Here is a 27,696-nt window from a genome sequence, read left to right on the forward strand (position 1 = left end):
GGTTCAGTTCCGATCTAGGGCACTTTCTGTGTAACTTTAAAAATTAGTTAACTGCCGAAACCAGTTTGGTTCAGTGGATAGAGCGTTGGCCTGCGGATTGAAAGGTCCCAGGTTCGATTCCAGTCAAGGGCATGTACCTTGGTTGCAGGCACATCCCCAGTGGGGGGTATTCAGGAGGCAGCTGATTGATATTTTTCTCTCATCAATGTTTCTAACTCTCTATCCCTTTCCCATCCTTTCTGTAAAAAATTAATAAAATATATTTTAAAAAATTACTTAACTTCTCACCTGGCCAGCATGCTCAGTGGTTGAGCATCAACTATGAACCAGGAGGTCGAGGTTTGATTCCCAGGCAGGGCACATGCCCGGGTTGTGGGCTTGATCCCCAGTAGGGGCTGTGCAGGAAGCAGCCAGTCAATGATTCTCTCTCATCATTGATGTTTCCCTCCCTCCCTCCCTCTCCCTTCCTCTTTGAAATCAATAAAATATGTATTTTTAAAAGAAATCTGTCTTAAATAAAATACTCTTGCAGAATTTCCTGTCAAGTACTAATACACGACCCACCATTTGATTCCATATATGTCTAAGAGGGAATGATTTTCCATTACTTCCACATCAGGAACAATTAAAGAGCAAATTACAGGATTTTCATTATTAAAAAACTTAGACGTGTATCTAAGGATAATTAACAATTTAAAAAAAATATTTTTATTGATTTTGTGCAGAGAGGAAGGGAGAGAGATAGAGAGTTAGAAACATCAATGAGAGAGTCATCGATCAGCTGCCTCTTGCACACCCCCCACTGGGGATATGCCCGCAACCAAGGTACATACCCTTGACCGGAATCGAACCCGGGATCCTTCAGTCTCCAAGCCGACGCTCTATCCTTTGAGCCAAACCGGTCTCGGCTCTAAGGATAATTAAAGACTCTCTTTTTGTTTACCAATTTGAGTTGAATTTCCTCAAAAGCCCTATTGCTCTCTCCTACCCAGTGGTTTGGGTTCTGCCTGACCCCGGTGACGTTCTGACCTGTTCTCCTACTGCTGAGAAATGGCTGGAAAAGTGTGGACCTTATAGGCTCACTATGTGCCTGCCCTGCACAAGTTTTTAAGAAACATGAAATAAACAACTCTCCACCCCTGATCTTCTTATGCCAGTTACCCCAAAGCAGCCGGCAGCCTCTGAAACAGCACATGTTCCCACGCAGTAAACCCAGTGCCCGCCCATGGGTGCCGCTCCCCACACCCAGGAGGACGGCCATGGCACCTACGGGCTCCTTACCCAGCTGACGACCAGCCTGGGGACTTGGTATGTCACAGGGCTCCGAGCTGGCCTCAGGGGCAGTGGGCTCCCACGACTCACTGTTTTCGGACACCTCTGAGCAGGTGTCGCCCAGCCCCTTGTGCACAGCTGCAGGCTCGCCGGGGCCCTGGTCCTCGCTGCCGGTGTCCGCCACGGCCCGGGTCTCCTCGCCCATTTTCTCCGCGAACCACTGCTTGACCTGCTGGGAGCTCATCTGGGTCTTCTCGCAGAGGCCCGGCAGGTCCTCCTCGTACAGCGTCTTGTGCGTCACGTAGTAGTCCTGCAGCAGCTCCCGGTTGCCGGGGGTGATGACCAGCAGCCCTGGGGGGAAGTTGCCCCGCTTGTAGTCCTCGTACCACTTGAGCTGGCCGTTCTTGAGGGCGTACCTGCTGTCCCCGAACCAGCGCACCACCTCCGGCCGGGGCAGGCCCGTCTGCACCATGATGGAGTCGTAGTCCTGGGTGCTGGGCCACTGCGTCTGCACGAAGAGCTGGCGCAGCAGGTGCCGCTGCTGGGCCGTCTTTTTGCAGCTCACCTTGCCGGGCGGCTGCAGGGCCGGCTTGGCGGACGGGTCGTCGTCAGGGTCGCAGGCGCCCAGCCCGGGCAGCTCGCCCTTGCCGCTGGCCTCGGTGACCCGCAGGTTCTTCAGGTTGATCTTGATGGGGCTGACTTTGCGTTCAAACAAGGTGTGGGTGCTGGGCACATCTGGGGAGCCATTCTCCCCAGGGACCCTCAGGTCCCCGGCCGCAGCCTCCGCTCCCCCCTCCTCCCCGGCGGCCTCCTCCTCCTCCTGACAGGCGCTCCCATCGGCCCTGGCGGTCTCCTCGGTGCTCACCTTCCTCCGTCGCTCAGAGAACCAGCTGTCGATCTCCCTTCGGGTCATTTTGGTTTCGGTCCTCAGGCGGTCCAGCTCCTCGTCCAGAGGAAGCGGGTTTTGTGCAAAACTGCTCTCCAGGGCGCGGAGCTGCTCGGGGGCGCGCTCCTTGTATTTGGTTGGTGTGAAGTCAGGGGTCTGGTGCCAGGACTGTCGTTTGGCGGAAGGGTGGGTGGCCAGGATGGCTGCCGTGGGGATGCAGGTCACCTCGGGGGCCTTGGACACTGGGGCGAAGGGCACCTCCGGCACAGAGTCAATGAGGATGGAGCTGGGGTCCCCGGGCATCATGATGCGGGAGCCCTTCAGGTTCCGGCAGTGGTACCTCCGGTCACTGAACCACTTCCTCACCTCCCTGGTACTCAGGCCGGTCACTTTGGTCAGATGCTCGACTTCGCTCTGTCCCGGGAACTGGTTCCGACAGAAGCTGCCTTTCAGAGCTGACAGCTGTTCGTGAGATTTCTTGTTTTTGTAGATGCTGGCGTCAAGGAAGGCTTGGGAAGTGATGCTCGGGCACGCTGTGAGCAACGACTGAGCTGCATTGACCACCTTCACCGCTGACGCTGTGTTGGAACACACGGTGTTAATGGGCGCCACCGCTGGCTGCTTGGGGATGGACGTCACTGCCAGAGGGAGAGACGCGCTCGGTGCCTGCAACCCATTGGCCAGCAGCGGCTGAGTGACCAGAAGGCCCCCCGCCGCTCCCTCTGGCTGCCCCACAACATGGCCCGGGAGGGCGGCCTGGATGAGATGCTGGACGTTGCCAGCGTTGGCCACCAGAGGAGTATTCAGAACGGTGATTGTGGGCTGCGGGACGGACTGGATGACCGTGTTGAACATCTTTTTCCGGGCATCCTCGATCTCCTCGGGGGACCAGCTGATGCCTTGCTTCAGCCGCTGGGCTGTGAACCAGATCTTGAGCTGCTCTTCCGGATACTTGGTAACCACGGTCAAGTAGCAGAGCTCGGCTTTGGTTGGGTAGGGGAACTTGTGGAAAGAGTTCTTCAGGAAGCTGTTGGAGTCCATGGCCGCATTGTACGTTGGAATGCTGCTCAAGGGGATCATCACTTTGGGGAGGGACTTGGAGGTGGGCAGTGGCTGGTGGGGGTGGGGGTGGGGGTGGGCATGTGCTGGGGGCTGCTGCTGGAGAGAGAGGAACTGTGCGATCCCCGCCGGCAGAACCGGCACGGTCCCCAGCAGGGGCCCGTTGGTCGTGTGGGGAGGCTTGGCCGGGTTGGTGGGTGCCTGGCTGACGGGAACCGCCCCATTGACAGAGGAGTGGTCCGCTTCCTTCGCGTCTGTCTCCCCAGCTGGCGGGTTCGGTAAGGTGTCACCGGCAGGTTGACTGGGGGCGTTTTCCTTGAGCGTATGGATTTTTTTGGCTTCAGCTTTGCCTTTCATTATCTTCATGATTGGAGTTTTGGTGATGATGATTTCGGCTTGTCCATCGGTCCCGTCGGCGCTGGGCTCGCCCAGCGGGTCAGGAGCGCTGGTGCTCTCGGGGACGCTCTGCTCCACGATCACATGATTGTCTGGCTTGGCCACATTCCACCGAAAGCTGGCTTCCCCCAGGTGGCACTTGGCATTGTGCAGAGAAAGCGCCTCAGGAGTTTTTGCCAGAAAGCTGCACTCGTTGCATACAAAGGTCGGGTCTATATTAAAGTCTGTGTGCTCGGAGTTCATGTGTCCCACAAACTGGGTTATGTCCTGGGATCTGAAATCACAGTATTTACAAGAATACAAATAGCCATCCACAGTGCTCGGATGCCCGTTGGCCAGCGCAGCGCTGTCGGTGCTGCTGGAGGCCTGGGCGACCTCGCTGCTGGGGGCAGGCGCCTCTGGGGGCAGGTCCGGCGGGGGGCCTTCGGGCAGAGCCTCGGCGGGCTGGGCCTCTGCACCGGCGTCCTGCAGCACCACGGTCTTCACGGGGATCATGCACGGGGTGGTGGATTTCCGCTTGCTGGCCATGGCGAAGCCGCTCCGGGTGATGGCTTGGGGGCAGCTTGTCCTGTCAAAAGCCTCACAGTGCAAGTTCCAACTGCTGCATGAGGGCCAGAGGGTTTCCAAAGGTAGCTTTTTCAGTTTGCAGAAAGCAAGTTTTCCCTATTAAACCTGAGGAGGAAGAAAAAAACATGATTAAGATCTCCGAAGCTCTGCTGTGTTTCTCCGATGCTCAGACACACTCCACTGCTTGGCTTCTATCGCGCTGCCACTCGGGGACAGCGGCAGGAAGTTCCGCAGCAGCTTGGATGTCAACTTGGAGTCAGGAGCCCCCCAAATGCTAACAATACGGTGCCCTGAAGAATGACCTGGAGATGTTCCCATCCCACTTGACAGACTTCAGACATGTGTTTCTGTTTTGTATTTCCCTCTGCCTCCATGCGTTAAGTAACTCAGATTCAAAAACAAAAACGACAACAATGAACTAATCCTCTCTTGAACCTCCAAATTCATTCTGACCACGTCTGAGTGAGAACAAAAGATCCTAGTGTAGTTCTTGTTTAAATGTTTGGGCCAAGCAGGGCTTTCTTTTCATAGCCTTCCCACATATGAGAACAAGATGACGCCTCTGCCTCGCCCAAGCCAGGCCAAGGCCAAGTCAGCGGGCGGGGGTGCTGGAGCCGGGCCTCGCTCTGTGCCCTTTCCCTGCCTGCCGCCTGTCACACACCCTCCAGGCTGCAGGAGAGGGAGCACCTCACCATCACTGCTGTACCCCAGACCACTGCGGAGCCAAAGCCACAGGGTCAGGGGGTCCACAGACCCAGTCTGCGGCCCCGCCAGCTACACATGCTCTCTCTGGCGCAGCCACTTACAGTGTGGCCTCACCTTGGGTGCACAAACTGCACATGACATTGTATTGTGCTGATTTCATTTTTATTTCTTTCAGTGCCTTCCTTAAAAATACAAACTCTTAAATCTTTGATCCATTTGAAATTTATTTCAAAAGCTGGGTGACTGATTTATTTACATGTAAATAATTATTATAACTTTTTTTTTTTAAGTCTCCACTGAGGACATGCTTTTATTGATTTTAGAGAGAGAAGAAAGGAGAAGGAAAGACAGAGAAACATCGATGTGAGAGTGAAACATCAATTAGTTGCCTGGGTATGTGCCCTGACCTTTTAGTGTACAGAATGAAGCTCCAACTAACTGAGCCACACTGGCCAGGCTACTATAATAATTCTTTCTTGAAATGAGAAAGCGTTTCTGTGATTCCTATCATTAACATAATATCACTATAATCATCATTATCTTTCTTTTAGCAAATGATAATATTAATAATGATTAAAATAATTTTAATACCAAAATAATGTTATCATTAGTGTTTGGATTTGATATAAAAGTGTAAAGAAACGTAAAATATCTTTATTCATATTCTTAGTGAATAAACACAGCAAACTTTTTCTGTTTGTAAGTCTAATGCTAATTATCATAATAAAAAATAATTACCATTAAAAAATAGTTAGTGTGGGAAGGATAAACATACACCCAGGATCTAATCTCCTGTCACCATTTCCCGACCAATTTGAAATATCATGAACATATCTTCTATACTTAATTTTTAATTGTAAAAATAAAATATCAGTATTAAATAAAATTTAAGAAAACAAAACCACCTGTAATTTTGCATATTCTTCCATCTAATGCAAATATTTCACACATTTTTTATTGCAAATATTTCACACAAATTGTCTTTAGAGAGAGTGGAAGGGAAAAGGAGAGACAGAGAGAAACATTGGTTGGTTGCCTCCGGCATGGTCCCTGAACAGGGCCAGAGATCAAGCCTGCAACTGAGGTATGTACCGGTATGTGTCCTTGACTGGAATTGAACCCAGGACCTTCAGTCCACAGGCCAAGGCTCTATCCACTGAGTAAAACCAGCTAGGGCTCACACATATTTTTAATCATCTTGGGCACATTGTTTTTTTTCCACTGAACATGACATCATAAACATTTTCATTAAATAAGCTTCATAATTATAACATTCAATAGCTGCTTAATAATGTACCACTATAGACTTAATTCATACTCCTCTGCTATTGAACAGGTTTCCAGCATCCCTTGCTCACAGGTGACAGTGAAATGACCTCTGGATATATAGGATGTATTATTCTACTAAATGATTTCTTAAGGATGAGTTCACAGAAATGGGCTTACCAGCTCAGTGAGTATCAACATTTCTGAATTCCTCTATATATTATTGACTAACATTTTCAATCATGTGCTTTATAATTCCAAATCAGGAAACTAAGAACAACACATTTATGTTTCCAGTGAGCAAATCATAGAAGACATCAAATAGAATATTTGAAAGCACAAAAGATGTAATAAAAAACAGATAAATTAGTCTTAAAATTAAAAACTTTTAGGCCTCCAAGGTCAGCATCAAGAAAGAGAAAGACAACTTGCAAAATCAGAGAAAATATTTGCAAATCATGTATCTGATAAGGGGCTTGTATCCAGAATAAAGAACTCTGACAACTCAACAATAAAAAACAAAATACCCAATTAAAAAATAGGTAAAGGATTTGAAAGACATTTCTCTAAAAAATATAAACAAATGGCCAGTAAATACTTTAAAAAGTGCTCAACAGTGATGACTGGTAGAGCTGGGAGCTCCATGGCCATCCAGGCAGCAGTGAAGCAGCCCAGATCTAGAGGCTGCTATTGGGGGTGTCCCCAGGAAGGGCCAAAGTTGTTTAAAAAGAAAGTGTTCAACATCATTAGTCATTAGGGAAATGTAAGTCAGTATCACAATGAGATATCACTTCATACCCTTAGGATGGCAAAAAAATCCAAAACAGATCCTATCTTATAAAGAGGAAATATGCCAATTGATCCTCACACCATCGCAAAGATGGCAGCGCCCACAGCCAATAAGGAGGGAATATGCTAATTGACTGCCCTGTCCTCAAAGATGGCTGTACTCACAGCCAATAAGGGGGGAACATGCTAATTGACTGCCCTGCCCTCAAAGATGATGGCGCACTGTCCCCTAAGCCCCACTGGAGCAGCAGGCACACAGCAAGGCCGGGCCCACCCTACATGCCTGCCTCCGGAGTCCCCCAGTCCTCTCAACCCCCCAGCAGCCCAGGGCCGGCTCAAAGGCGCAGGCAAGCCTCGGATGGCAGCTGCCCAGCCGCCCAGAGCCTGACCAAGGCGCAGACAAGCCTCAGATGGTGGCTGCTCAGGTGACCAGGGCCAGCTGAGGCTTGCGCTGCCGGCAGTGGCAGCAGCAGAGGTGTGCATCACCTTCCCGATTGCTGGGTCACCTCCTGCCCCTGAGGGCTCCCGAACTGTGACAGGGACAGGCCGGGCTTAGGGACTACCCCTCCAGTGCATGAATTTTCATACACCAGGCCTCTAGTAAATAAATAACAGAAAATATCAAGAGTTGTTGAAGATGTAGAAAAATTGGAACCCTTGTCATTGTTGATGGAAATGTAACATTGTATTGCTTCTATAGAAAACAGTATGGCCTTTGCACTCTGATGTTTAGTTTCTTTGATGTAAAGTTTTTAAGTTTGATTTAGTCCCACTTGTTTATTTTTGAGGGTTTTTTTTTGTTGTTTTTTTTTTTGTTGTTGTTAAATCCAATAAATCATTGGCAAACCAATGTCATGAAGCCTTTGCCCTGTTTTTTGTTGTTTTTGTTGTTCTTTTAGCAGTTTTATAGTTCCAAGTCTTATGTTTAGGTCAGTGATTTTTAGTAAAAGGCGAAAGATTTGTACGATCTGAAGAGAAACCAGAGTATAGGTCAGTGATTTTTAAATGGTATAACATGGCACACTGGTGTGCAGTACTTGACTATTTAGTCAGGGGCACTGATCTCTTTTCTTAGATTGTCACACACACACACACACACACAAAAATGCCAACACAACAATAGTCAACTGGAGTGAATGAATCAATATTATACCTATTTTTTTGTGAGGCAAAACATATATTTCTGTTAGTGCCACATAATTTTAGTAATTAGTTTACATGTGCCATGAGATAAAAAAGGTTGAAAATCACTAGTTTAGGTCTTTGAGTTAATTTTTGTATATGGTGTAAGGTAACGGTCCAACCTCATTCTTTTGTATGTGGATATACAGTTTTCCAGCACTATTTATTGAAGCTACTGTGGTTTCTCCTTTGTGTAGCCTTGGCAGCCTTGTTGAAGATCATTTGACTATATATGAAAGAATTCATTGGACTCAATTCTGTTTCATTTGTCTATGGAAATCTTTATGCCAGGGTCATACAGGTTTTTTTGTGTTTTTTTTTAAAATATATACTTTTTTATTTCAGAGAAGAAGAGAGTGGGACAGAAATATTAATGATGAGAGAGAATCATTGACTGGATGCCACTGGGAATCAAGCCTGCAATCAAGGCATGTGCCCTGACTGGGAATTGAACCATGACCTCCTGGTTCCTACAGTGACCCTCAACCAATGAGCCACACCAGCCAGGTGTGTATCATATAGTTTTTATCACTGTACTTTTGTAATACAAGGTTGGCAAAAGTAGGTTTACAGTTATGAGTTATGAGTAAGGACTGCTTTGGCCCTCACAGCCCCAGCTTCGTCCAGAAGTTCGCCCGGAAGGATGTCGGTAAGGTCATTCAGCTGTCTGGTCTAATTAGCATACTATGCTTTTATTATTATAGATTCCTTTTTAAACATCCCTGAAGATGAATGAAAGTTAAAATGGTTGATCATAGATCAGCAGCAAAATACAAACTAACAATTCAAATTATAAATAAAATTCTGTTTAAGATATTTAATGGATTCTCCAAATATAAGAATTAAGCTGAAAGGAAACAAATTTGTGGGCTTTTCTTTTAAACAAATATAGGTATTTTTCCTTTGATTCTTTAAGCTTTAATTAAAAACATTTCCCTCTGGCAGGAGTTTTCAATTCCTTTCATTGTCATGGTATTATAAATTACAGGATCAAAAATGCTTAATTTTCTTGCTATTCTGCCCTCATGTTATTCCCCACCCCTACTCAACATATAATTTTAATATTTTGGATAATAAAAGACAATTTAGAAATTAAAGTCTAATTGACCACTTGCAATAATTGTTTTTTCTATACTGTCTTAATAAATGTTTAAATCCAAGCAAGTTTTCTTCACAATAAGTTGATAATCACCAAGTTATATGTGAAAATCTGATTACTCTGACCTTTTTTCAAGTGTTTAAAAAACACACCAAACTACCTGTTAGACCCCTGAGTGAAATCCCAAAGAAGACAATGATGCTTTTAACTCTGTTCTAAACAGAGCTAAGTGCACAAATTTCCAACATCACTTAAAACAAAAAAAAAGAAGATGTAAACATCTACAAAGGTTAAGGTAAAAGCAGTTTGGTTTGTCAACAGTAACTGCAGATGACAATGTTATTGTAAAGTCACACTTTATCAACATCCTTCAAACTAATCAGGAGGTGCTGGGCGTGGAGCCGAACAGAATCAATAGCTACAGCAGTTTTCAATCCTGTGGAATTGCATGTGTCAGTAGGCAGGTTATTAAAAAATTTTCGTTTTATTCTTTCTAAGCATTCTGGATGTTATTCATTTCCCACTTCTGAGTCATTTGACTGGAGGCACAATTGTAGGGGAACAGGATGGAAGATGTCAGAGCAGTATAAGCACATTCCTGAAAGGATGGGAGTGAATCTGTGCAGGTCCTGGAGTTCTGCCATTCCTTAAACTCATTTAGATTACAGTGTGTAACCATAATTTTTGACCCTTTAGGCCCCTCTGTCAAATACTAGTCATACTGCATGAGCTGATTAGCTTTGCTGATTTGGAGAAGCTGGTTCCCTCCTCTCCAGAGGCAGGGTCCTAGTTCAACAAGCCTCCATTTGTTTTTCCCATGCTAGCTAATGCAGCAAACATTTCCCAGCCTCTGATGTTTCTCAGTCAACACGTTTGGGTGGCAAAGGGTAGTGTAAGGTGATATCATAAGCAATTTCTCCCAGGAACCATTTAAAACTTTTGCGTTGTAATCTTCTTGAAACTTTTCAGCTCAGAGACATCCCCATATGCTAACACCTTTTGATACAGGATGACTAGCACAGCAGTAGTCTTTATACTCATTCCACCAAACCTCTACAACTCTAACATAATTCTTCAGAGTTGCAGAAGACCTAACGTAAGTGAGCAGAGGATTCCCTTGCTAGCCTTCAAGATGGTAGATATGCCCCACATAAGAACAAAGGACAAACAGTAATGTGCACCACCACCACACTGCTATATTTTGTATGAGATCTCAAAGTTTTCTCACCTCAAATATGGGGGCCTGGGTCATAAATATGTGGTTCAGTTTTTGTCTCATTCTCTTACCTTGAAGGGTCAGAGGCACCTATTTCCAGAGCATACTCCAATCCCATGCTCCTAGGCACACCCAGCTTCATCATCACCCCTTGGGGTATAATTTCATGTGTTACCATTTATGATATCTGTAATCGGCACAGTATAAATGGTTCTGTCCTTAGAAATGGGATCTGCAAGTGGTGCATAACAGTTAACTAGGTATATTAAAACCTGTCCAATTTAGCCTTCTGGGGACCAATACTTCGTTCTTGATTTAAACCTTCTCTTCTCTGATTTCAAAATATCTTTAATAGGTCAGACCACAGCTTAACATAGTCATTTAGTTTTTCTTTAAAAATTTTTCTTTTTAAATGTTTATTGATTTTTTTTTTGATTTTTTTTAAATATATTTTTTTATTGATTTTATACAGAGAGGAAGGGAGAGAGATAAAGAGTTAGAAACATCGATGATAGAGAGTCATCGATCAGCTGCCTCTTGCACACCCCCTACTGGGGATATGCCCGCAACCAAGGTACATGCCCTTGACCGGAATCGAACCCGGGACCCTTCAGTCCCCAAGCCGACGCTCTATCCATTGAGCCAAACCGGTCCCGGCTGTTTATTGATTTTTAAAGAGAGGAACGGAGATGGAGAAAAACAGAAATGTAAGCCCTGGCTGTATTTCTCAGTGATTAGAGCACTGGCCCGCATACTGAGGGGTGGTGGGTTTGATTCCCAGTCAAGGGCACTTATCTGCATTGCAGGTTCAATCCCCAGGCCCCATCTGGGCACATGTGAGAGGCAACCAATTGATGTGTCTTTCTCACATCAATGTTTCTCTCTCTCTCTTTCTCTTCCTCCCTTCAACTCTCTCTAAAAAATTAATGGAGAGAATATCCTAGGGTGAGGACTAACAAGAAAACAAAGCAAAACAGAAAAAAAAAAAACACCAAAAAAAATAAATAAAATAAAATAAAAACACAAGAAACCCGACCGGCCACCTCCTGCACATCCCCTGCCGGGGATTGAGCCCACAACCCAGGCATGTGCCCTGAGGGGGATCTAACCTGCAGCTCCCTGGTGCATGACCAACTGAGCCACACCAGCCAGGGCCAACTAGTTCTTTTAAATGTTTGGGTTTTTTTGGTTTTTTTTTTATTGCTTAAATAATCGAATTAACACAATTTCTGTTAAATATTTTCTCAGAGACGTTTTAATTACACTGTGGACTGTTCTCTTGAAGGCTGACCATCCTTCATTATAAAAGACAATGACAACACTGGAAGTGAGCAGGTTTCCATCATAATGCCAATACTTGCATCCTCATCCTGCTCAACAGGCGAGGGTTATCCAGCCATGGGGATATGAAAGATCAGGGACCAATACCCCCAGGAAGCTTCCCACCACCAGAAAACTACATAAGCTGAACCCAATCTTCAGCCTCATCTTCCTCTAGCAGCTAGAGACACACAAGGCCAGTGTAGCTACCACCACAGCTCTTCCCCTTTCTTTTTCTCCAGCAATTGCTCTAAGACTTCCAGTAGTATGTTGAACAGAAGTGGTGAAAATAGGCTCAGCTAGCTTGCTTATGTCTATGTAGAGCCAGCAGCAGCCTCTTTTCTATGAGTTATAACTATGAATTATTATTATAATGTTTTTCTTGCAGCAAATTCTGTGTGAGCATGACTGGGAGGAATGTCAACATTGTGTTTCTATGTCAAAACTCTGCTGTGTATTGCTCAAAAAAATAGGCTGAGAATTACTAATCAAGAGTCAGTGCTAGACTGCTGTTGGGAATGCAGACTGGTGCAGCCACTTGGAGAACAGTATGGAGTTTCCTCAAAAAACTAAAAATGGAACTCCCATTTGACCCCACTTCTAGAAATATATCCCAAGAAATAGAAACACCAATCAGAAAGGATATATGCATCCTTAAGTTCAAAGCAGCAGTAGCTAAGATTTGGAAACAGTCCAAGTGCCCATCAGCAGATGAGTGGATTAAAAAATCCACTCATTTAAAAGAACTAGTTGGCCCTGGCTGGTGTGGCTCAGTTGGTCATGCACCAGGGAGCTGCAGGTTAGATCCCCCTCAGGGCACATGCCTGGGTTGTGGGCTCAATCCCCGGCAGGGGATGTGCAGGAGGTGGCCGGTCGGGTTTCTTGTGTTTTTATTTTATTTTATTTATTTTTTTTGGTGTTTTTTTTTTTTCTGTTTTGCTTTGTTTTCTTGTTAGTCCTCACCCTAGGATATTCTCTCCATTAATTTTTTAGAGAGAGTTGAAGGGAGGAAGAGAAAGAGAGAGAGAGAAACATTGATGTGAGAAAGACACATCAATTTACAGTAGCTAAGATTTGGAAACAGTCCAAGTGCCCATCAGCAGATGAGTGGATTAAAAAACTGTGGTACATCTACACAATGAAATACTATGCTACGCTAAAAAAGAAGGAATTCCTACCATTTGCAACAACATGGATGGAACTGGAGAGCATTATGCTAAGTGAAATAAGCCAGTCAGAGAAAGATGTCACATGATCTCACTCATCTATGGGAAATAATGAACAACATAAACTAATGATCAAAAACAGACCCAGAGACAGGGAAGCATCGATCAGACCTTCAAACCTTAGAGGGAAGGTAGGGGAGGGTGGGGGAAATGGGGAGCAATCAACCAAAGGACTTGTATACATGCATAGAAACCTAACCGGTGGACACAGACAACAGGGGGGGTGAGGGCAGGAGTGGGGGTGGGTGGGAAGGTAATGGGGGGGGAGGATGAAGACAAATATGTAATACCTTAACCAATAAAAGAAGTTAATATGCAAAAAAAGTTACATTGTTCCTTACATGTACCCCCTATAGTTAGATCTACAATAGTTGTGCCTATACTGAACGTGTACAGACATTTTTCATGTCACTATTCCCTAAATAATAGAATCTAACAATTATTTACATAGCATTTACATAGTATTAAATGTTATAAGTAATATAGAGATGATTAAAGTATATGGGATAAAGATTAAAAGAATATTTATGATATTAAAATATATAAAGTATATGGGAGATTTATGTAGGTTATATGAATATGCTATAGTATCTAACCTAATAATAGAGTAATATGCAAACTAACCACCACTCCATCACACAAGCAACACCCACCAGCCACGCCCACCAACCAATCAGAATGAGTATGCAAATGAACCCAACAAAGGTGGTGGTTAATTTGCATACACAGAGGGAGGGAGGAGTGAAGACTGAGACAGCATAGAAGGAAGTGGGAGGGAAAGTGGAAAGCAAGGCAGCTGTGGCTGCTAGGGGGAAAGTGCTGGCAGCACATGTGGGGAGTGGCGAGGTGCGCAGTGGCAGGAGGCAGCCAGTGTGGCGGGTGCGGTTGGTCAGGTGGGCAGGGTGAGGCACGCAGCAGTGGTGGCAGCACGCTTGGCCATGGAGATGGTGGTGGAAGTGGCCATGGGCATGGTGGGGCAGGTGGGATGGGCGGGGCCCTGCTGGCCCCAGCTAGAGAGATGGGGGAGGCCTGGAAAGGTGGGGGTGGTGGGAGGGAAGCCCACAAGAAGTCTTGCAGGAATATTCCTGCAACAGGTGCCTAGTTTTATATAAGGAACTTGATCATTTGCAGATTCTGATATCCATAGAAGGTTCTAGAACCAATCCCCCAAATACTAAGGGGGGCAATTGCATCAATTTCAAATCATTAATGGATTTGACCACTTCAATGAACTCTTGACACCCTGAAATCCATAAGGGCACAATTTGATGAGGCAGGATCCTTAGGAAATGCAGAGTTTGACTTTGAAAAAAGTCCTAGATACAAATATTCTTTAAAAAATGCATATTTGTGTGAAGCTGCATATAATAGCTGAAAAAATTAGTGACCCTCATACCCTGGAAGTGTCAAAAAGTTGTGCTGGGGCCATATATGCAAATAAACCATAACAAATAATCCATCAGGTTCTCATGTGAATTGAATCAAGGCTGAAAGTGATAGAATGCATGAGTACTTTTTAGAATTGATTTCTGGCATGAGTCAAGTGATCCCAACAGTGGTAGTAGCTGGCACTGTGAACCACTGCCATAAACTCCAAATTAAACAATGGGTTCCATCTCAAGAGACTTCTGAAGTATAAGATAACACCACATACAAGTGGATCAGTTTGCACTGATGGCGCCACTGCTCTGCTAAAAAATAAATCTGAGAAATTTCCATGACCAACCAGGACACTAGATTTTCTTCAATTCTATCACCCAGAGTGCTTCATGGTGTGCAGAGCACTTTCACCTCTTTTGATCCATTTCCATAGCCTCCTGAATTGGATATTATTGTCCCTTTCCCCGTTTTAGCATTGAGGAGCTATTGAGCAAGAAAGGGAAGGTGATATAACCAAAGTCACACAGCAGATTTGTGGTGAGACTGATATTCTGACACTGTCTTAATGTTCTTTTTCAGGCCACATTCACTCTGAATATCAACTGGATAATAAATCTATCACCTTTAATTATTTTGACATTATTTACATGGGCAGTTATATTATTTTGAGCCTTCCTACAAAGGGCTCAAAATTCTTAAAGCTCAATTATTCTAGTGTTGTTATTTTTAAAAATTAAAATGACTTGGCAGGGCTACCATGAGCCTTATTATTTATAACACTTTTGTACAGTCTGAAGAAAGGATGCATTATTTACTATTACCTAGGACAAGAGAACTCTGGTACAGTGGGCTAAGTGATGAGACCAAGGTTAGTCAGCAGGAATCTATAACAAAACCAACTCAAGGGAAAAAATCCATCCTCAGGAATGTGTGGGGCAAGACCTTGGCTGACCAACAGACCTATTGGCTAGAATCACCAGGTTTCTACTGAAACGAAGGCATTTGAAGACTTCAAGTCTGTTTCTAAACCCGAATCCTCAAGTGTCAAAGCAACATCGAGCTCAGAGCTGGCCTTGGCTTGCTCTCTCAGTAAGTAAGGGGCACAATACTTTTTGCACTTTGTAATTACCATTCAGTGAAAGGGTCAGGGCCAGAGCTCTCTACTTGTTTCCCCCCTCAAATAATTCTTGTTTCTGTCAAGTCACCAACAGAAATAGGCTGCTCCAATCAGATGTTATCACCTCTGAAGTGAACACTAATTTATTCTTTCTCAAGCCAAAAAGGTGATTATAATATAAATACAAAGGCCTCGGAATTAAAGGGACTTTAGAGACCACTTTAGATTTCAACCACTCATCTTTACATGAATCATCTTGAAATACCATGAGGTGGTTAGGATACCCTATATTTGAATATCTCTGAAGACTGGGAGCACATGAATCATCTTGAAATACCAATTAAAGCAGAAAACATGTTGTAAATGATTCCTTTTTAAGCATCCCAAAAATTACCTTCCTGTAGGTTTTACTCACTAAAGTTAATATTTTACTCAAAAAGAGTCAAGGACTTACTATGTACTAAGTACTGCTTGCTAGGTAATGGCTGTACAGAGATTTTTTAACAGATGCCATACTGTAGTCAAGAAGCTAATAGTCTGTAGTGGATACCAGGCCATTCATCAATATTCTGGGGCGGACTCTCCTTTTGGACACATTGGAGTTCCCTGTCCACCTGAACTCAAGTATATAGCCAATGAAATGTAAGCAAACGAGTTATCTCCAGGGAAAGTTCTAGAAGAAAGTTCATGCTTTGGTTCACAATTTACTCTCTGGCTGAGCAACTGGCAATGTCCCGTACTGTGGCTATTCTATTAGTTTGGGTCCTAAAGAGGGAGAACAAAAGCTGGCCCACAATGTACACACAGTTTGAGCAAGAAACAACCTGTTATTTAAGCCACTGAGGGTTTTGGAGTTGCTTGTTACTATAGCATAGTTCAACCCATCCTACCTGATACACAGCAGAAGGAAAGCCACATGAACAAATTAACTAAACTTTTGCAAACACTAAGCCGAGTGTTGTAGGGGAAACATGCACAAGATTCACCAGGGCAGGGAAAGACTTAGCACCCACCTAAGTTTTCTGGAGGGCTGGGGGGGAGACTTCACAGAGGGGACAGCCTTTGAATTAGAGGCTGAAGGATGAGTAGATACTACCAAGTAGACATGTTGAGAAAAGGGTGCTCTAGACAGAGGGAACACTTCATGCAGAGCCAGAGGGAAGAGAAAACATTTTTGGAAAGTTACAAGGAGCTCAGTTTTGCTGGCAGGGGAAATCTAAATGTGGTGAAGATAATGAAACTGAACTCCCAGGACCCTATACCTTCCGTAGCCTGTACCTATAGTTTTATACATTTATTCTTATACTCTTTATACTGTGTTTTGTTTTGTTTTTACCTTATGAGGAGCTCCCTCCTAATGTTCAGGTTCCACAAAAGCTGGACCTGCTTTGGATGGGATGGAAGGCAATAAGGAGGTGATTACAGGTCTAGAGAGCAGATCCTTAGACTTCTTAATCTTCCACATGAGATCTTTTTTAACACTTGGAAAAAGGAATCATGTTCCTCAGGAATCTTCTTCCCCCTCCAGGCCAATCATCCCCATTCCTGCCTTTGGTGTAATGGGTTGGAATGTCTGCACCATTCCCACTGCTCTTCTCCGAATGTGCTCTTACCCGCCTATCGCCCTCTCAGAGTGGTACCTGGATCTAAATCTAAGTCTCCAGATGTTACCCAAATGTATCTGTCACTTTCCTTAATGAAGTTCTTGGGTTATACTTAATCCTTCCACAAGAGTTGTTACCCAAATGATTCCAGGTGTTATACTGTGACATTCACCAGAAAACCATGGATCAGTGCTCTAGGATTTAGTTTGTGTACTAAACTAGTACCAGTATCAAAATTCAACACATGTTGTTTCAGTTTAGGTGTGGCAGACTTTGGAGAACAAGTTTGGTAGAGAAAAGAAAGATAATTCATTTAACAAATGTTTACTAAGTGCCCACACTATGCTACGCATTGTTCTACATGCTAGAATATGGGTGGGAGAGAAAAAAAAAGAGCTATAAAAACTCTACCTTCCTGGAGTTTACATTTTAGTTTGAAGGGGAGACAATAAACTAAATAAACAAGTAAATGAAACTGTGTTAAAGTGCAATGGAGAAAAATAAAGCAGGACAGGGTGGGTGGGTGGGGAAGGGATGAGGCTGCAAGTTTAAATATGGTGTTCAGAATGGCCAATGGAGCAGAGACTTGGAGGTGAGGAAGTGAGCATCTGGATGTGTGGGAGGAGCAGTTCAGAGGCACAGCTGGTGAGAGGACCTGGATGGGGGAGTGAGTCTGGTTTGTTCAAAGCAGAGCGAGGCCAGTCCAGCTGAGTAGCAGTGGTCGCAGAGAGAGCAAGAGAAGACAAGGCCAAAGAGGTGAGAAGGCTGAGTGAGCAGAGCCACTGTAATGACTGAGGTTTCTCTGAGATGGGCAGTGCCATGCGAGGGCTTGGAGCAGAGGTCTCACGTGACCGGACCTGGGGCCTATAGGACGCCTCTCTGTGGTGAGAACAGACTGCAGAAAAAACGAGTGGAGAAGCAGGAAGTCTGTCAGGAGGTTATGGCAGCAACCCAGGCAGGAGATAGCAGCTTGGACCATGATGACAAAGATGGTGGTAAAGAGAAGTGGCTGGTTTCTGAATACATTTAGGAAGTAGAGCCCACCAGATTTCCTCAGGGACTGATGGAGCATATCCATAGGGGAGCTTTGTCATGTAGAGTTTTGACCTAAGCAACTGAAAGCATGGCATTGCCATCAAATAAGATAGGTTTGAACCTACAAGTTTACTGCAAAAAGCAAAGTCAGGTCTGTGCTAGTAAGACTGGACGGTCCCTTTCTAGGTGAAAAACTGGACTAAACAGGTTTGGTCAGAAGCATTTCAGAGGACTAATGGGTCAGGCTGCTAATTAGCATGGAGGCTATGCAATGCCAATATTCCCAGCGAAAACACTCTGGTCTTTGCCAAAATCTGCTTGAACCAACAGAGAAACTGCAGGAAGGGTGGGAGGGGGGAGGCTGGGAGCAAGCCTAGGACACCTTGAGGGCCAACTAGTCAGAAGCTGCACCCTCAGAGGTGTGAGACAGCTCCTTCCAAAGTTAAACACATTCCGTTAAAATGTATTTGCATCCTAAATCTTGTTCCAAGTACAAAAGCAAAGTACTTTATTTAATTTAAAACTAAAAATTAAAAAAGCAATATAACGGTTTGTTCTGGATATGGTTTTACTTCTGAATTACATTTGTTTTAATTGAATTTTTCCAGTATGGGTCAGAGAGTTTACAGGCTAAAACAGCCTGAAGGCTAGTGGGCCTGCTGGAACCTCCCAAGCACACTCATTGAGAAGGAACTCTGGCTCTCTCTGTGAGCACAGCGCTCCTCCACACCTTCCAGGCTCCGTCGGCATTGATGAACTTCTTCAATGGCCTCCCTCAAAGCCCATTAAGATTTTACATAGGAGAAAGGATGCTCGATTTCACTCAGAGTAAAAAAAAATACTAATTAAAATCACTTTGATTCTCTTTCTTTCACTCACTTTGGAAAAGCTCAAAAGGTTTGACAATATACTTAGCTGACAAGGGTTTAAGGCAGGGGTCAGCAACCTTTAAGACATAAAGAGCCACTTGGACCCGTTTTCGAAGGAAAAAAAAACCTCGGAGCCGCAAAACCATTGCGACATAAGTGATACAGCTCCCCGCCCCGCCCTGCTATCTGCCCTGCTAGTGTCGGACCTGCTGGGGGCCGCAGCAAAGGTTCAAAAGAGCCGCATGCGGCTCCGGAGCCGCAGGTTGCCGACCCCTGGTTTAAGGAAATAAGGCATTCTCATAAACTGTTTGTAGGAGTGAAACTTGGTAAAATCTCTATTGAGAACTATTTTTTAAGAGCTAACAAAATTATAAATGCCCAATCTCTTTGATTCAGCAAGTCTGCCTTTAGGAATGTAGCTTACAGGTGTACTTGTACATGTGTGCATTCAAGCACGTATAAGGTAAGCCACTGGCAACACTGTGAAAGCAAAGGCTTGGAAATGACCTAACTGTCCAAAGAGGAATGGGATAGTATGCGCCTGTGAAAAGGAACAAGCGAACACTTTTTATATTGCTATGGAGTCATCTTCAAGATATCTTGACATTTTTAAAGCAACATATACTTGTGCTTATGTATATATACACTTAAAATATCTCTAGACAAATATTAGAGAAACTAGTCATTGCCTGGGGGAGAGGGGAGGGCGTGGGCACAGAGAGACAAGCTTTTCATGTGAACCTTTTTAAATTCTAAAAAATTACAAATGTGCTATTAAAAACAAAATTTGAATAAATATATAAATGGAAAAAGTTTTCCAAAGTATGTGGGTTGTTATTACAAAGAGCAACAAGTGAGAACGTTGAGTGGCTAATGGGGTTGAAGCAGAGGTCCTTAAAGAGTATATGACTGGGGTTGAATACTAGGTAGAACTTTACATCCAAACTTCTAATAAGGACAGGTGGGCTTTGGGTTTCACTTCTGTAGTGCTGCATCTGGGCACTTCATCTGCATCTAAATATAATCCCTAGGCCTTCAGCTCCAGACACGGTTTTAAAATAACTTAAGAGACATCCACAATAGAGGAATGGAACAATCCATGCACAGCAATCTCTTTCCCATTAAAAAAAAACAAAAACCCTACAGCAACTCGTTATCCAGTCTCCATTTGAGTATCATCTCCATGGTCTGAGACTCATTATCGCTTACAACTATTACAGAGCTTCTTTCTTACCTGGACCCGATTCCCAGGTTTAGATCTATCTTTAAACCAACACAAAACAAGGCAACACTCTTCACTATGTGATCAGTCCACTCTCTTTCTATATATCAGCCTGTCTGTCACAAGTTGATGATTGTCATTTCATCCTTTAGTATTCACTTCTGCATTGTAACCATCCTGAATTCATTCCATATTCTCTAGTGACCTGTTCTTTGAATATATTTTAATTTGTCCATGTCACTCTCAAAATATGGCAATTAGAACTGAACAAGCATTCAACTGTAGTCCAACCAGAGAGAATTCAATGAAAGCAGTGTTTTAATCATTCTACTACCACTAATAATACCAGAAATCTATCTGGGTAGAAGTTCTGTTTTCTTTTTCTCCCTGCACAGAGGAGGAATTTGAGATGCAGAGGGACAGGGAGCACTGCCGGAATTTGGCAGCACTGGGGTTCTTTCCTCACAGGGCCATGTGGGGACACATTTAAACACACTCATTTACAATTCTGACACAGGAGTGCTGGGCTTTCTTCCCCTTTGCCTCTTTGAACTCTACCTTCTTGTTTTAGGAGAGAACATTTGCTTCTTGTTCTTTGTTATAGCCATGCCACATGGGACCACTAGTGGCACATGAGGTTCTTGCTGAATGCAGAAGGCCTGGGTGGGGATGGCACCTGGGACCCTCTATGTCTGTGACACCTCTCTCCCTAAGTATCACAGCCCTTGTACGATCTTCTCTGATCACCTTGTTAAATGTCTACGTCAGTCTTCAAACTCCACACAAATCAGTCATCCTCTATCACAGTTCCCTGATTGCTTCTCTACAGCATTTATCAAAATTCATCACTGGATCTTTATTTGTTTCTCCTACTTACTGTCTGTCGCCCCTGTTAGCTCTGTAAAGTCAGGGCCTATATCCACATTATCCTCAGCATCCAGCACAGTACCTGACACATAATACAGTTATTACTGAACAAATTGTATTGATTTCAGAAAGGAAAGGAGAGGAAGAGAGACACAAAAACATCAATGATGAAAGAGAATAATTGATCAGCTGCTTCCTACACACCCCCTCACTGGGGATCGAGCCTGCAACCTAGGCATCAGGAATTGAACTGTGACCTCCTGGTTCTTAGGTCGATGTTCAACCATGAGCAATACCAGCCAGAACCATTTTCATCATTTTTAAGTGTACAGTATAATAATATTTTTTTAAATATACATTTTATTGATTTTTTTTACAGAGAGGAAGGGAGAGAGATAGTTAGAAACATCGATGAGAGAGAGTCATCGATCAGCTGCCTCTTGCACACCCCCTACTGGGGATATGCCCGCAACCAAGGTACATGCCCGTGACCGGAATCGAACCTGGGACCTTTCAGTCCCCAAGCCGACGCTCTATCCATTGAGCCAAACCGGTTTCGGCACAGTACAATAATATTAACTACATGCACAAGTCTCCAGATGCTATTCATCTTGAAAAACTGAAACTCTATATCCATTAACAATAACTCTTTCCCCTCCCTCACTCCCTGGCAACTACCATTCTACTTGCAGTATCTAAGAGTTTAACTGCTTCAGACACCTCACACAAGTGGAATCATGCCGTACTTGTGTTTATGTGACTGGCTTATTTCACTTATAATAATGTCCTCAAGGTTCATCCAAGTTGTATCATGTGATAGGATTTCCTTCCTTTTTTTTTTTTTTTTTTTTTTTTTTTTAATAGAGCGAGGAAGGGAGAGAGAGTGGGAGAGAGAGAAACACTGTTTGTTATTCCACTTATTTATGCATTCATTGGTTGATTCTTGTATGTGCCCTGACCAGGAATTGAACCTGCAATCTTGGTGTATCAGGCCAACACTCTAACCAACTGAGCTACCAGGCCAAGACTGGGAGAAGCCCTCCATTTTAAGGCTGAATAATATTGCATTGTATAGACTACATTTTCTTTATCCACTCATCTGTTGATGAACATCTGGTTATGTCCATCTTTTGACTATTATGAATAAACTAGGGGCCCAGTGCATGAATTGGTGCATCTTGAAAGGAACTATGGGCCATGAGGCTGTGGTTGGCACAGGGGTGGGTCCTGGCCCATCCTCCACGCCCCTACCTGGCCCCTCCCAAAGTGTTCCCCTCTACCCCTGTCCCCTCTCTGCTGTTAGCCCAGCTTCCATGCATCCACTCCCACGGCAGACATCACTGGCCCCACTCACACCCACTGATGGTGCAGAGCGATTGGGGCCAGTGCCAGCAGTGGGTGAGTGACAACTGCTATCCCTATTGCCCTTCAGGAGCAGGGAGGTGGAGAAGCCCTCAGGGTCAGTCAGGGCTGGCAGCCGTCACTCACACCCATTGACATCGCTGAGCAATCAGGGCCTGCACCAGGCGCCAGCAGTGAGTGTGAGTAGCAGCTCTGGTGCTAGCTGCGGGTATGAGCAGTGCTGGTGCTGGCAGAGGGTGCAAGTGGCAGCTCTGGCGCCAGAAGCAGGTGCAAGTGAGGCCATCTCCATCAACAGGTGCGAGCAGTAGCTGCCAGCCCTGATCGTACCTCAGGAGCAGGGGGAGGTGGAGAAGCCCTGAGGGGTGATCAGGGCCAGCATCCACCACTCACAGCCACTGATAGCACCAAGCGATTGGAGCCAGCACCCGGCGCTGACAGCAGGTGTGAGTGGTGGTTCTGGTGCCAGCAGTGGGTGCAAGCAGGGCTGCTGCCGGCAGCAGGTGTGAGTGCCAGGCAGAACTGTGGCCCGTGGGAGCAAAGGATTTTCAGTAAACACCAGAGGCTCACCCAGATGACAGCAACAGGCACCCTGCCTTGGTCTGGCGCCCCCGCTCACCTGCTCCACCATCCCACTGTGGCCTGCGCCCACCATGTTCCATGTTCTGCCTCCTACTGCCAATGCACACCACGGTCTGTGAGTGCCCCCTGGTGGTCAGCACACATCATGTCATAGCAAATGGTTGTTTGGTTGTTCCACCATTTGGTCTATTTGCATATTAGGGTTTATATATATATAGACAATGCTGCTATGAACATTGGTCTGCAAATATCTCTCTAAAACCCTGCATTCAATTCGTTTGGTTATATATTGCGTTTATGTTGTGCTCCCCACCACCCAATGATGCCAGCAGAGCTGTACCAGTCATAGAAGTCATATTTGTCTTCAAATTACTTTTACTCTTGTCACCAAATTATCTCCCTCTCAAGTTTGCTTCCTAGTCCTTTCCTATATTCTCCAAGTTCCTCTATTTTTAAGTGAATTCCACAGGCCAAATTTCAAATGTACTTCCTGGTCAAGGAGGAAAGGAATCTATTAAACTTTCCTTCTCCCTCTGTTGGAAAATATCCTAGGCCTGAGTAGAATGGCTACAGAAAACCAGGGCACAGCGCCCTGGAATGGTTCAGGGCTGTGGCACTGCCTCAGTTGGCCCAGGACAGTTTTAATAATGTTCACTTTATGAGTAATGTTTTGAATGTTGTTAGTATTTCATCAAGAAGTTATAAGTTTCCCTTGACAAGTAAGATTAACTGGCATTAACTGGGTTTATCAGCCTTGTGACTTAGAGCCAGGATATTTCTATGCAAATCCACTTACAATCTTATGATGCCCAACCAAAGGGACCAACTGAATTTGATTTTAAAAAATTCCACATTTTTCCAGAACTCTTCAAGATCAGGGTCACTTTTACATCATCTTCCTGAGCAGGGCAGCAGAACAGAGGTGTTGAACACCAGATGGAAGACATGCTGGAGGTCGCTGGTGGTGCTCAGCTGTTTCCCGAGGAACCTTAGGGTGCCAAGGTCACCCAGGAGTAAGGAGGAACAATAGGCCTTAGCACCTGAGCCTTCTCTAGTCTATAAAGTATAAAGTCAATCACTTCACAAAAGTAAGAGTGGCTATGATTGTGCAAAATATAAAATTTCAACAACTATTTCTTCGTAACCATTGTCAAACTGGGAATAAAGTACACAGACCTCCCTATTCCCATCTTGACCCTCTCCCTAGGATATGGGAGGGAACACACATGCAGGCGCACACTGATAACACTCAGGAGAGTTCGGGGAGACGTACCTTCTGGTTCGAATTGGTAAGCATAGTTATTTTCTTTCTATGAGATTTCAGGAGCCTAAATAAAAAGTTTCTAAGAACTTTTTTTTGATATGAGAACTGACGTGATGCAATTATCATCATAAAGTTGGTAGAAGTTGTATTTATCCGTTTTTAAACAAAAGGACTGCTTTAATATTATGTGTTGGTTTTTATGATAATCTTGGACAATAAAATTTCATCTGACTTTATTTAAAATACTACTTAACTTTCATAAGTATAGAAATCATCCTCTTAATTGGCCCTCTACCCTTTCACCTCCCCTCTCCCCCGCAGAGCCAGCCTCCACCATCCCACTTATTGAACTTCCTTGCCCAGTCAGTCTTTGGCATGCATGCTGAAGGCTCTATTTCACCCTCCCATTCTGCCCAAACCACTTGCACCAAGGTTACCAGTCAAGTGGCTCTCTCCAACTCCTTGGCGAGTCTCAAAGTCATTCAGGCCCCAAAGGAGGTTAAGACTCATGCCTCTAAAACCTCTCCACAGGGAGCAAACACAGCCCTGTCCAGGGCTTTGCAATCTCCTGTACCCAAGTGACCTCCAAATCACCCTGAGGAGGCTTGAATTATCTACCAAGCTCTAAACCCATCACTCCCAACTGCCACTGGTCCCTGTAGGTTTTTAAAAATTACACACATAGTTTCTGCCTCCTTACTTTGGCATTCACCCCTCAAGAAAAATAAACCTAAACAAAACAAGCAAAACGAAAATTCAGCCACCATGTTCTACTGCCTAGATATTCATCTCACTTCTCACCATGTGTACAGATTTCCAAGCAAGAGATCCGATCTCCAAATCACTTGTGTATCCTTTATGCAGCCCTCATTTCTATCTTTTATCCAGCTGCTATCACATCCTATAAATCTAAGAATATTTTAAATCTGACCTCTTGTCTCCATCTGTGTGAGACACAGTCCAAAGGAGCCAGACAGGTCTGGTTTATATCCTGATTCTGCTACTTATGAGCTCTGGAACACAAGCACAGTACTTGTACCTTCTATGTCCTCATTTCCTCCTCTTTGTAGGTGGAGATAATAGCCTCCATCTCTCAGAGTTCTTGCAAGAATTATGATACTGGTGTGAGTGCCTTGAGTGAGTGCGCAATGGTTAGAGCATCAACCCGAGCACCAGAGGATCACAGGTTCAATTCCCAGCAAGGCCACATACCTGGATTGCAGAATCGTCCCCAGCCTCAGTTGGGATGCATTTCTTCCCAGGGAAGACAACCTATCGATGTGTCTCCCATCTATGTTTCTCTCTTCCCTTTTCCCCCCTCCCTTTTACACTCTCTAAAATTTAACAGAAAAATATCTTTGGGTAAGAATTAATAAGCAAGCAAACAAACAAAAAGATATGGGTATGAGGGGTGCACACCATGCCTGACACATAGCAAGTCCAACACAGAAATGGCTCCCGGCATTGTCCTTGTCTTTTACCATAATCCAGTCCTCTGTTGGTTTTGGCTACAAAAACCCTTCAAGTTCCCAGCCCTTAGTTCTTTCTCCTCTTCCGTCCATCTCTAACATTATCAACAGTCAACATCCTCAAAAATAAATCTATTCATGACTCCTTGGTTTAAAGAATTCCTCTTGGAATTCCTACTTCCAATCAGAAGATTCTATTCCTATGCTGTTTAATACAATAACCACTAGCCACATGTGGCTCTTCAGTACCTCAAGTGTAGCTTGTCCAAATTGAGATGTATGATAGGGTAAAATACACACTAGGTGTGAAGACTTAGTATGAAAAGGAGTGTAAAATATCTCAATTATTTTTTAATAGTACAGAGTTCTTTATTTAAAGAGGAAAAGAACTGATCTGTATCTTCTTTTTTTGTAAACAATTTTTACATTCTGCACACTGACATAGAGATAAAATGACTGAAACTTAAATATGAAAGAATTTTTATAATTAAATCCACAATTTTATACATTTATCTTACTCATGCATTACCGAAAAATCAGCAACTATTATGAAATACAACAAATTATATTAAAAAAATCCCAAAAATTCATAACAAATTATATCAAAAAGAACCCCCCAAATTTCATATATATGTCCAAGTATAAAAGTACTATATTTTTTTATATATATTTTTATTGATTTCAAAGAGGAAGGGAGAGAGAGAGACAGAGATAGAAACATCAATGATGAGAGAGAATCATTGATTGGCTGCCTCCTGCAAGCCCTCTACTGGGAGTAGAGGCACATGCCTGGGTTTCAGACCTAGTAAGGGGCATACATGAGGCAGACAATTGATGATTCTCTCTCATGATTGATGTTTCTATCTCTGTCTCTCTCTCCCTTCCTCTCTGAAATCAATAAAAATATATAAAAATATATATAGTACTTTCATACTTGGACATATATGATGTTTCTATCTCTCCCTTTCCTTTCCCCTCTATGAAATCAATAAAAACATATTATAAATATATATGCATCCTAATATATAAAAAGTCAAGGGCTGTCACAACTGAAACAACTAGAAAGACAACCAAACAGCAGGCTGCATGGGGCGACAAGTCCAGAAGTGAGGGACGACCAAACAACTGAACAGCAGGCTGCGTGGGGGGGGGGGGGAGGGGCAGTTAGGGACAATCAGGCCAGCAGGCAGAGGTGGTTAGGGGTGATCAGGCTGGCAGTGAGGGGTAGTTATGGGCAATCAGGCAGGCAGGTGAGCAGTTAGGAGCCAGTAGTCCTGGATTGTGAAAGGGATGTCCCAGATTGGAGAGGGTGCAGGCTGGGCTAAGGGCCTTACCCCCATGCATGAATTTCGTGCACCGGGCCTCTAATATATATATATATATATATATATATATATATATATATATATATATATATATGCAATATAATTATTAAAATGACAATGAGTTATCACCTCACACCTGTCAGAATAGCTATCATCAACAAATCAACAAATGACAAGTGCTGGTGAGGATGTAGTGAAAAGGGAACTTTGTACACCGCTGATGGGAATGAAGACTGGTACAGTCACTGTGGAAAACAGTATGGAGTTTCCTCAAAAAATTAAAAATGGAACTGCCATTTGTCCCAGTGATCCATGTCTAGGAATACAGCCTAGGAAACCAGAAACACGAGTCAGAAAGAATATATTCATAGCAGCGCAATTTACAATAGCTAAGAACTAGAAACAGCCCAAGTGCCCATCAGTAGATGAGTGGATAAAAAAAAGCTGTGTTATATTTACACCATAGAATTCTATGCCCATGTAAAAAAGAAAGATCTCTTACCCTTTGAGACAGCATGGAGGGAGCTGTAGAGAATTATGGTAAGCAAAATAAGCCAGACATAGAAAGATAAGTATCACATGATGTGGAATCTAATGAACAAAATAAACTGTTGAACAAA

General features: G+C 44.0%; 1 protein-coding gene across 4 annotated transcripts in view; it reads right to left on the reverse strand.

The window, feature by feature from the left end:
• The window catches only part of ZHX3 (zinc fingers and homeoboxes 3), a 280,813-nt gene that overhangs the window by 178,427 nt on the left and 74,690 nt on the right, over positions 1 to 27,696 (reverse strand). For all 4 annotated transcript variants that reach the window (XM_084887538.1, XM_084887539.1, XM_084887537.1 and 1 more), the window contains exon 3: positions 1,282 to 4,285. In XM_084887538.1, the coding sequence (XP_084743664.1) occupies positions 1,282 to 4,141 (2,860 nt within the window). In that variant the 5' untranslated portion in view covers positions 4,142 to 4,285. The remainder of the gene's footprint in view (positions 1 to 1,281; positions 4,286 to 27,696) is intronic.

The sequence above is a fragment of the Pipistrellus hanaki genome (assembly GCF_964339955.1).
Source record: "Pipistrellus hanaki genome assembly, chromosome: 6".
Classification (NCBI taxonomy): domain Eukaryota; kingdom Metazoa; phylum Chordata; class Mammalia; order Chiroptera; family Vespertilionidae; genus Pipistrellus; species Pipistrellus hanaki.